The 11,929-nt window shown below is 39.6% G+C and overlaps 1 protein-coding gene across 3 annotated transcripts in view; it reads right to left on the bottom strand.

Annotated features, from left to right (window-relative positions):
• Positions 1–298: 298 nt before the first annotated feature.
• Positions 299–11,929, bottom strand: part of WDR49 (WD repeat domain 49) — a 169,572-nt gene continuing 157,941 nt past the window's right edge. For all 3 annotated transcript variants that reach the window (XM_070792210.1, XM_070792208.1, XM_070792211.1), the window contains one exon: positions 299–2,465. In XM_070792210.1, coding sequence (XP_070648311.1) covers positions 2,335–2,465 — 131 coding nt within the window. In that variant the 3' untranslated portion in view covers positions 299–2,334. The remainder of the gene's footprint in view (positions 2,466–11,929) is intronic.

The raw sequence follows: 11,929 nt of genomic DNA, 5'->3' as shown, positions 1-11,929 counted from the left end.
AATACAAAGAACAACCATCCCCTCTCTCTCTGTTTCTCCAATTGTTAACATTTCACCACATATATGTGCTCTATCTATAAACCTAATCTCTCTTTCTCTCCCTCTCTTTCTTTATCCTTTCACTGTTGCTGTTATTCAATTGCTAAATTATGTCTGACACTTTATGATACAACAGTCTGCAGCATGCCAGGCTCTTGTGTCCTCCACTATTCTCCTTTTATATATATATATATATATATATATATATATATATATATATATATATGGGTGTATGTGTGGATAAATATATGTGGTGTGTTTTTATGTATATAAATATATAAACATTATAATTAGTACTTTCTGAATCATTTGAAAGTAAGCTGCAATCACAGTTTTGAAGTATTCCTAAAAATTTCATTCTATTATCTAGCTAACTAGTCAGCTAAAATCATGAGTTCAAACTGATATCTATAATCCAAAGCCCAAAGCTCAAGGTTCTTTCTAGTTTTCTTCCTTTCAAAATTTATAAATATCTTTCTTTCTTTCTTTCTTTCTTTCTTTGTTTCTTTATTTTGGCTGACTTGGTCTTTGTTGCTTTGCATGGACTTTCTCTAGCTGCGGAGAGCAGAGCAGTGCCTAGGTGGGTTTCTCGTTGCAGTGGCTTCTCTTGTTGCAGAGCATGTGATCTAAACGTGCGGGGACCTCAGTAGTTGTGGCACATGAGAGCATTAGTTGCAGCTCACAGGTTCTAGGATGTGGGCTCAGTAGTTTTGGCACAGGGGCTCAGTTGCTCTACGGGATGTGGAATCGTCCCAGACCAGGGATTGAACCAGTGTCCCCTGCATTGGCAGGCAGATTCTTATCCACTGAGCAACCAGGGAAGTCCTATAAATACCTTCTATAACAGTGAGATACTTGGCTCTCATGAGATGGCTGGATGGCATCACTGACTCGATGGACGTGAGTCTCAGTGAACTCCGGGAGTTGGTGATGGACAGGGATGCCTGGCGTGCTGCAATTCATGGGGTCACAAAGAGTGGGACATGACTGAGCAACTGATCTGATCTGATCTGATCTGCTTCTCAATATATTTACTAATTTATTCATTTTATTTACACAATATTTATTTACAACATAACCAATCTCTCAACTATGCTGGTCATTGCTTCTGCTCAACCCTCTTCCTTTCCATCCACTAATACCCTTTCCCACTAAATTCCCCCACCCATACTCTTGGGTCTAGTTTATCTCTGCTGGGTTTTCTCTCAGGTCCTCCTACTTTCTTTCCTAGCCATGCAGCAGGACTGCTGCCAACAATTCTGTATCAAGATGAGAAATGAATATGGGAAGGAAAGGGGAAATAAGAAATCTTTTCAAGTTTTAACAAGGATTAGGAAGCAATTCCAGAATCTGCCCTCTTACAAGTGTGCCCATCAGTTCTACTTCTACTCTCTTTCTTCAAGGCAGCTTTGAAATGTTTGAGAATAGTTTGTATCTCCCATGAATTCTCTTTCATAAGCCAAACCAAATAGTCCCTACTTGACCTTCCACATAAAATGAGTCTTTTATACAACCCAGTCTCCTATTTTTTTCCCTGAGGCCTTTTCCTCTTTGGCTGTGCTATGCCACTAAATTTTAGAGTACAGTATAACAAAGTATAAGGAGGGCATGGCAACCCACTCCAATAGTCTTGCCTGGAGCATCCCCATGGACAGAGCAGCCTGGTGGGCTACAGCCCATGGAGTCGCAGAGTCGGACACAACTGAGGGACTAAGTACTGCACAACACATAACGAAGTATAGAACATATGCAGTGATTTCTCAATAAGCACCTGGAAGATGGCCGTGTCATTAAAAAATTAATAGTAATAGCTGTTACTGACAAGGTTTAATTGCATTATCAGAATCATTGTTTAAAACAAAAAGAGCATAAATAACCCTGAATGCTTTTCTTAGTCAAGTTTATATTCTCTGTGTCAGTACATATTTAACTTCAACACAAACTGATTTTACAATGAAAATTGAACAAACATATTTGTCTACAGGAGCAACAAGAAGTGTGACTGGTTAGAACACTGTGTTCTGGAATTGTTTAGAAAAAAATGTGGAACTTTTATATAACAACATGAGAATAGACACCAGGTGCTATTGTCCCCTCTTTAGTCATATTTTTCTGTTAAAAAGGGAGAGAAATTGAAATGTGATGGATAAAAGCAGCACTTAAACACTGTTTCAAAATGAAGTTTCCTGGAGTTCAAATATAGAGTAAAAGAAAGGAGCAATATTCTTGATTCCATTTTTTGTGCATTTTATACACATACTTCACGCGATGATGAAATATTTATTTTTCTTTCAATTACAATGGTTTCTTATTTCTTTTTATCTTCACTTCACTACTTGTTTCTTGACATAACTGCTTGGCTCTTCTTTCATGATCCAGAATTTCTTTGGGGAACAGGTTTTTCTCATCAAATATTGCTTTCAATGCTGCAAAATGGTGTAGAAAATGACATATAAATTGTGCTTGGTAAAAGATCCAATTAAATGAAATAGTGGGGAGAAATTTTCAAATTTCACTTCTTCTTGAAATGTGGATGTTTTCAAACCAAGCGTCTCCTGGGAAATTTTTCTCTTAAACTTCTTCTATTCCTTTTAATTCAATTTAAATTTAGAAGTTAAATTTTAACAGACTTCATCTATTAATGTATTTATATCATGATAGAGATCTACCATTTAACAGGAAAAGACTAAAGAAGCTTGCATTTTCCATTTTTGTTTTTTCATCTACTTAACAATGATCAAGGACTCGTACAAAGCAAAGAACAAATTATTCTGTATTGAAATAAAACAATTAAAATCGTCAAAACACAGTGTGAATGCATGACTAAACAAGTACATCTGCCATTACATCATTATAGGATAGTTTGATCTGCAGGGATCTGTGGCTTCAGAAGACAGCCAAATTAGCCCCATGAATGGTTATATGTGTTAGTGACAAGCAGGAGGAAATTGTGCCTTGCACTCCAAAAAAAATTTTTTTGGCTTTTTGCTAAATTTTGTCATTTTAACAAATGCTTGTTGAATATACATTACGTACTATGCTCAGGTATAAATGGGGCACAAATATGACTAAGTCACAGGCTTCCTTCCAACTGGTAGAAAGTGGGAGCTGTAGCCAAATAACCAAAATATCATCTATAATAGGATCTGTTCTAAGAGAATATGAGCAATGTAAACGGTGGTTAAACACATAATGAGATTGTAACAATACACAGAGATCAGAGAAAAGATTTTAAGAATTGGATGCTATTTGAAATAGACCCTGAAGCCCAGAGAGAATTATCACTGATAGCGAGGACTATGGAGATGAGGAAACATTTGCAAGGGAGAAAAGGAAAGCCAACTACTGGGGTCAAAGTAAATACAAGTATGGAGAAAGAGAGCTACTCTTCTGGCCACTCTGAGTAATTCAGAAAGATCTAACAGAAGTGTAAGATATATAAAACAGAATGATATTTGAGCTGGACTGAGGGCCACTTTAAATACTAAGCCAAAAAATACAAAACAAAGAAACTACATAGACATTAAAAAACCTCACAGTATAGAAGCATCTTTATACATTTGGATTAAAAAAAAAAAGAAAACCCAAACTCTCCACTTCCCATACAAACATAACTATAAAAGTCGGTATCTTGCCTTCTTTGTTCTTGGATATTATACAAGAACAACCAGGAAAGTAAGAGGAAATAACTGCACAAATTCTATGTTTAGCAAAACCCCAAAGTAGACCTAACCTGCAGCCTACAAACCATGAAGAAGGGCAGCAAACAGCAGAGACTGGACAGAAGTTACAAAGATAAATTGCTAAGTATGGAGAGAACAGCAGCATTTCAGAAAGTGCTGGCAAAGAGACGCTCATTAAAGATGAGGAGCTCACCCTGCGGTCCAAACACTGTATCTTTCATTTATACCTATGGATGCTACATGGGGTGAACAAGGCTGGAAGCTGGAAGCAAAAGGTCTCCCCAAGCTCTCATGCGGTTCAGAGAAACATATGAGGAAGAACTATATAAAGAATCTCACCTACAAGCCATTTCCTGCTAAAGAAGACCATCTCTACAGGTTATAAAACTTGAAGGCCACACTGATCACATGTCCCAGGCTCTCAGCCAGGGACCTACTACAAATTTCAAGTCTATGAAAACCAACCTCATTAAAGATAATTAATTAAAAGGGTAAATTGAAAAAAAAGAACAAAACTGGCATAGCATGGACACAAATGTATTATAAACCAAATTAAAGTGAATTTTTAAAAGAGCAGCAAAACTCATCAATATGAATATCACCACCAGGAACACGTTGCCAGTAGACAAATATTGTTACTAAGAATTTTGAGACAAACTAAATTTCAAAAATTGCAAAAAGTGCTTATCTCTGTATGGAAGATCACAGAGCAAGAGTGAAAGAACTCAGGGAAGAGATGAAGACACAACGGGAAATGATGAAAAGTCAACTGGCAGAACTTAGGGGAAAAGAATACCAAAGTGAAAACAGACTGCAGTAACACAATGGGAAGCATAGAGTATCCAAGTGAGAAAAACAAATACGAGGAGATGAAAATCTAAAAGAATAAATTAGAGGGAAATGAGAGATGTTGAAAAAAAGATCCAGCAAGCATAAATGGGATGAGTCTTAAAGAAAATGTAAGCAGAAATATTTTAAAGCATTATGTAGTAAAACTACCCTCAAATAAGAGACGACCTGACATACAGAAAAGATCTGCTGTTGATCACCTCTTCAATAGCCTTGTCTCCAAATAGAGTCACATTGTGAGATGCTGGGGGCTAGGCACTTGGGGAAACATAATTCAGCCCATAGCATGTATTTTGGAACGTTCAAGTTCCAATGAAGCTTCAGTCTTGCCTCTGCATGTTTGGTAACTTAGTTCCAAACATAATCACAGTTTTATTAATATGTCTTCACTTTTCCAAAATCCCGATCCCTTTATTTGCTGGTAAATTTGATATTTCTTGGTATAGTTTTATGTTTTGTATAGCTTAGAGACAGGCAAACTTTGTTACTGGCCTGAGACAATTTTTTTTTAATTGTGGGAAAGATGGAGTTTGGTGATATCTCTAGTGGAAAGAAGGAGTTGGGGGCAAAAAAGATATAAGTAAAAAACCTAATTTTTGTTTTAGTCTGGGGGGAAAAAAGACATACCTTGTGTGAGAAATAATAGACTCAGAATAGCCAAAAACAATAGCAAAATCACTAGTTTTTAAAGATAAAGACAGAATCACTTGAGAGTCAAACCTCAATGATCTAGTCACTCAAGTGAAGAGAAATAAATGTCAGGCATTAGATATCTTCAAGACAGAGCAACTTCCACAAGATAAGCAAGCAAACAATATGTGAGGTATGAATATGACAAACATCCAAGCTGCCCTTCAACTCTGAAAACTATCAATAGTTGCAACATGTGGGGATTTCAGGGGTTACTGCTCCCAACAGTATTTTTTAGGAAATTACTACAACACAAACTGAGAAATGACTGTGGAAAATATGGAAATAGATATGGTGGTGATATTGAATGTATTTAACATTTAAATGTATCAGTTCAGTTCAGTCGCTCAGTCCTGTCCAACTCTTTGTGATCCCATGAATCACAGCATGCCAGGCCTCCCTGTATCCATCACCAACTCCCGGAGTTCACTCAAACTCACATCCATCGAGACAGTGATGCCATTCAGCCATCTCATCCTCTGTTGTCCCCTTCTCCTCCTGCCCCCAATCCCTCCCAACATCAGAGTCTTTTCCAGTGAGTCAACTCTTCGCATGAGCTGGCCAAAGTATTGGAGTTTCAGCTTGAGCATCAGTCCTTCCAATGAACACCCAGGACTAGTCTCTTTTAGGATGGACTAGTTGGATCTCCTTGCAGTCTAAGGGACTCTCAAGAGTCTTCTCCAGCACCACAGTTCAAAAGCATCAATTCTTCAGTGCTCAGCTTTCTTCACAGTCCAACTCTAACATCCATACATGACCACTGGAAAAACCATAGCCTTGACTAGATGGACCTTTGTTGGCAAAGTAATATCTCTGCTTTTGAATATGCTATCTAGGTTGGTCATAACTTTCCTTCCAAGGAGTAAGCATCTTTTAATTTCATGGCTGCAATCACCATCTGCAGTGATTTTGGAGCCCCAAAAAATAAAGTCCAGCATTGTTTCCACTATTTCCCCATCTACTCCCCATGAAGTGATGGGACCAGATGCCATGATCTTAGTTTTCTGAATGTTGAGCTTTAAGCCAACTTTTTCATTCTCCACTTTCACTTTCATCAAGAGGCTTTTTAGTTCCTTTTCACTTTCTGCCATAAGGGTGGTGTCATTTGCATGTCTGAGGTTATTGATATTTCTTCCGGCAATCTTGATTCCAGCTTGTGCTTCTTCTAGCCCAGCGTTTCTCATGATGTACTCTGCATAGAAGTTAAATAAGCAGGGTGACAATATACAGCCTTGATGTACTCCTTTTCCTATTTGGAACCAGTCTGTTGTTCCATGTCCAGTTCTAACTGTTGCTTCCTGACCTGCATATAGGTTTCTCAAGAGAAAACTTGTCCAAGGTAAGGAGCAGTGGCTGAGATATCCCACATTCAAGGTAAGAGAAACCTAAGTGAGATGGTAGGTGTTGCAAGAGGGCATCAGAGAGCAGACACATTGAAACCATAATCACAGAAAACTAGCTAATCTGATCACATGGACCACAGCCTTGTCTAACTCAATGAAACTAAGCCATGCTGTGTGGGACTACCGAAGACAGACAGGTCATGGTGGAGAGGTCTGACAGAATGTGGTCCACTGGAGAAGGGAATGGCAAACCACTTCAGTATTCTTGCCTTGAGAACCCCATGAACAGTATGAAAAGGCAAAATGATAGGATACTGAAAGAGGAACTCTCCCGGTTGGTAGGTGCCCAATATGCTACAGGAGATCAGTGGAGAAATAACTCCAGAAAGAATGAAGAGATGGAGCCAAAGCAAAAACAATACTGAGCTGTGGATATGACTGGTGATAGAAGCAAGGTCTGATGCTGTAAAGAGCAATATTGCATAGGAACCTGGAATGTTAGATCCATGAATCAAGGCAAATTAGAAGTGGTCAAACAGGAGATGGCAAGAGTGAACGTTGACTTTCTAGGAATCAGTGAACTAAAATGGACTGGCATGGGTGAATTTATCTCAGATGACCATTATATCTACAACTGTGGGCAGGAATCCCTTAGAAGAAATGGAGTAGCCATCATAGTCAAAAAAAGAGTCTGAAATGCAGTACTTGGATGCAATCTCAAAAACGACAGAATGATCTCTGTTCATTTCCAGGGCAAACCATTCAATATCACAGTAATCCAAGCTTATGCCCCAACCAGTAACGCTGAAGAAGCTGAAGTTGAACGGTTCTATGAAGACCTACAAGATCTTTTAGAACTAACACCCAAAAGATATGTCCTTTTCATTATAGGGGACTGGAATGCAAAAGTAGGAAGTCAAGAAACACCGGAGTAACAGACAAATTTGGCCTTGGAATATGGAATGAAGCAGGGCAAAGGCTAATAGAGTTTTGCCAAGAGAACACACTGGTCATAGCAAACACCCTCGTCTCACAACATAAAAGAAGACTCTACACATGGACATCACCAGATGGTCAGCATCAAAATCAGATTGATTATATTCCTTGCAGCCAAAGATGGAGAAGCTCTATACAGTCAGCAAAAACAAGACTGGGAGCTGACTGTGGCTCAGATCATGAACTCCTTCCTTACTGCCAAATTCAGACTTAAACTGAAGAAAGTAGGAAAACCACTAGACCATTCAGTTCAGTTCAGTTCAGTCGCTCAGGCATGTCCGACTCTTTGCAACCCCATGAATTGCAGCACACCAGGCCTCCCTGTCCATCACCAACTCCCAGAGTTCACTCAAACTCACATCCATTGAGTCAGTGATGCCATCCAGTCATCTCATCTTCTGTTGTCCCCTTCTCCTCCTGCCCCCAATCCCTCCCAGCATCAGGGTCTTTTCCAGTGAGTCAACTCTTCGCATGAGCTGGCCAAAGTATTGGAGTTTCAGCTTCAGCATCAGTCCTTCCAATGAACACCCAGGACTAGTCTCTTTTAGGATGGACTAGTTGGATCTCCTTGTAGTCCAAGGGACTCTCAAGAGTCTTCTCCAGCACCACAGTTCAAAAGCATCAATTCTTCAGTGCTCAGCTTTCTTCACAGTCCAACTCTAACATCCATACATGACCACTGGAAAAACCATAGCTTTGACTAGACGGACCTTTGTTGGCAAAGTAATGTCTCTGCTTTTGAATTTGCTATCTAGGTTGGTCATAACTTTCCTTCCAAGGAGTAAGCGTCTTTTAATTTCATGGCTGCAGTCACCATCTGCAGTGACTTTGGAGCCCAAAAAGATAAAGTCTGACACTGTTTCCACTGTTTCCCCATCTATGTCCCATGAAGGGATGGGACCAGATGCCATGATCTTAGTTTTCTGAATGTTGAGCTTTAAGCCAACTTTTTCACTCTCCTCTTTCACTTTCATCAAGAGGCTTTTTCAGGTATGACCTAAATCAAATCCGTTATGATTATACAGTGGAAGTGGGAAATAGATTTAAGGGACTAAATCTGATAGACAGAGTGCCTGATGAATTATGGACAGAGGTTCGTGACATTGTACAGGAGTTAGAGATCAAGACCATCCCCATGGAAAAGAAATGCAAAAAAGCAAAATGGCTGTCTGAGGGGGTCTTACAAATAGCTGTGAAAAGAAGAGAAGCGTAAAGCAAAGGAGAAAAGGAAAGATATTCCCATTGAATGCAAAGCTCCAAAGAATAGCAAGGAGAGATAAGAAAGCCTTCCTCAGTGATCAGTGCAAAGAAACAAAGGAAAACAACAGAATGGGAAAGACTAGAGATCTCTTCAAGAAAATTAGAGATACCAAGGGAACATTTCATGCAAAGATGGGCTCGAAAAAGGACAGAAATGGTATGGACCTAACAGAAGCAGAAGATATTAAGAAGAGGTGGCAAAAATACACAGAAGAATTGTACAAAAAAGATCTTCGTGACCAAGATAATCACGATGGTGTGATCACTCACCTAGATCCAGATATTCTGGAATGTGAAGTCAAGTGGGCCATAGGAAGCATCACTATGAACAAAGCTAGAGGAGGTGATGGAATTCCAGTTGAGCTATTTCAAATCCTAAAAGATGATGCTGTGAAAGTGCTGCACTCAATATGCCAGCAAATTTTGAAAACTCAGCCGTGGCCACAGGACTGGAAAAGGTCAGTTTTCATTCCAATCCCAAAGAAAGGCAATGCCAAAGATTGCTCAAACTACCGCACAATTGCACTCATCTCACAAGCTAGTACAGTAATGCTCAAAATTCTCCAAGCCAGGCTTCAGCAATACATGAACCATGAACTTCCAGATGTTCAAGCTGGTTTTAGAAAAGGCAGAGGAACCAGAGGTCAAATTGCCAACATCCTCTGGATCATGGAAAAAGCAAGAGAGTTCCAGAAAAACATCTATTTCTGCTTTATTGACTATGCCAAAGCCTTTGATTGTGTGGATCACAATAAACTGTGGAAAATTCTGAAAGAGATGGGAATTTAAATGTATAAGTGAGATTAAAACAGCATAGCCTCGGATGACAAATTAGAAGGCAAATGCCAGATACAATTAACAAAAACTGGGAAAGTAAGAAAGAAGTTTCATTTTTGATAATTCAGTAACAGCTGAGAGACAAGGGACTTAAACCAAGTCAAGTGATAGCAGCAAAAGCAAATTTAACAGAAGCACAAAGATCATATTACTAAATAAAATTGTGTGGTGGAAGAGGGGGAGGAGAATGAAGAAACATGTTCATTTTATCATCAGTTAACATGAATCTAATTGTTACTGTCCTAGAAAAATAAAGTACTAGAAGAATTATATAAACCTCTGACTATAAAGGTACTACCAATACAAATGTATAACAACCCCCCAAATAACAATAAAGAAAAAGATTACAGGTCCAGTGAAAACTTCAGCATCATGGGAGAGAGAATTCTCACTGAATAATGTTTTATACGTTCTAATATTTGGGCAGTAGGACCATACGCTGTTTTTCATATAAGAACATATGTATATGTTGATTATTTGTTTTTGGCTGCACTGGGTAGTTACTGCTTCACGCAGGCTTTCTCTTGTTGTGGCGATTGGGGGCTACCGTCTAGTTGTGCTGCATGGGCTTCTCCTTGGGTGGCTTCTCTTGCTGCGAAGCAGCGGCTCTAGATGCATGGGCTTCAGCAGTTGCAGCACGTGGACTCAGTAGCTGGTCGGGGCTACTGGGCACAGGCTCAGTAGTTGTGGCACCTGGGCTTAGTTGTCCCAAGGCAGGTGGGATCTTCCCTGACCAGGGATCGAATCCATGTCCCCTGCATGGGCAGGTGGACTTTTATCCACTAGGCCACCAGGGAAGCCCTATATTTTGTTAATAAGACAAAATGCAACCTGGACCTACCTCATCAGCAAAGCTAAAAATGAAAACACTTTCCATTGCCCTAATACCAGCAACACAAGATGGTGTGGATTCCTGCCAGTTCGTAGTTGATTCTGTCATCTGTGCCTGCAGGTAAGCACTGTAGCATCACAAGGCATTCTGAAGGCCTCAGAATTCTCCTGAGGACCACTGTGAAAGCCAAAACGTTGCTTTTGAAATAAACACTAGTATTTTGCTGAGATGTATCACAACTAGATGGGGAACTTTCATTGTAACTGACTGGTTTTGGGGACCATTCAACCAATAACGAACCAAAAGGCCTTTGTAAGTTCTTGTCAGGGATAATTTATTTATTTATTTTTGAGTTAAAAAACAAATGAATAAAAATTCATATGCAAGGTTGGATATCTATTTCCTGGGCCTTCTTTAAGAAAATGAACAAAAAATTACAAATACAAAATTATTCATAAAAGTGGCTATGTATTTAGAATGAGAAAATAAATCTCAACAAATTAATGGACGCTTTGTAGAGCTGAGTCCTTTTCGTCTTCAGATTTCTTTTACAAAAGGCACCTGAAATGTTTACCTGGAAATGATCCCTGCTTGCAATCTGACTTCCTCTCCTTACCCAGAACACCCTAAAAGTCCTTGCTGTTGCTGTTTTTCAGTTGCTAAGTGGTCTCCGACTCTTTGTGACCCCATGAACTGCAGAACGCCAGGCTTTTCTGTCCATCACTATCTCCCTGAGTTTGCCCAAACTCATGTTCATTGAGTCAGTGATGCCATCCAACCATCTCATCCTCTGTTGCCCCCTTCTCCTCTTGACCTCAATTTTTCCCAGCATCAGGGTCTTTTCCAGTGAGTCAGCTCTTCGCATCAGGTGGCCAAAGTATTGGAGCTTCAGCTTCAGCATCAGTCCTTCTAATGAATATTCAGGACTGATTTCCTTTAGGATTGACTGGTTTGATCTCCTTGCTGTCCAAGGGACTCTCAAAGCCTTCTCCAGCACCACAGTTGGAAAGTGTCAATTCTTCGGTGTGCAACCTTCTTTACAGTCCAACTTTCACATCCATACGTGACTACTGGAAAAACCATAGCTTTGATTATATTGACCTTTGTCAGCAAAGTGATGTCTCTGCTTCTTAAAACACTAAGTTTGACACAGCTATTCTTCCAAGGAGCAAGCGTCTCTTAATTTCGTGGCTTCAGTCACCATCCACATTGATTTTGGAGCCCAAGAAAATGAAATCTGCGACATTTTCACACTTTTCCTATCTATTTGCCATGAAGTGATAAGGTAAGGCAAGGGTTAGTCACTCAACTGTGCCCAACCCTTTGCACTCCCAGGGATTGTAACCCACCAGGCTCCTCTGTCCATGGGATTTTCCAGGCAAGAATACTGGAATGAGTTG

This window comes from Bos indicus, chromosome 1, assembly GCF_029378745.1.
Source record: "Bos indicus isolate NIAB-ARS_2022 breed Sahiwal x Tharparkar chromosome 1, NIAB-ARS_B.indTharparkar_mat_pri_1.0, whole genome shotgun sequence".
In the NCBI taxonomy this organism is placed as follows: domain Eukaryota; kingdom Metazoa; phylum Chordata; class Mammalia; order Artiodactyla; family Bovidae; genus Bos; species Bos indicus.
This window is presented reverse-complemented; position numbering and strand designations above follow the sequence as displayed.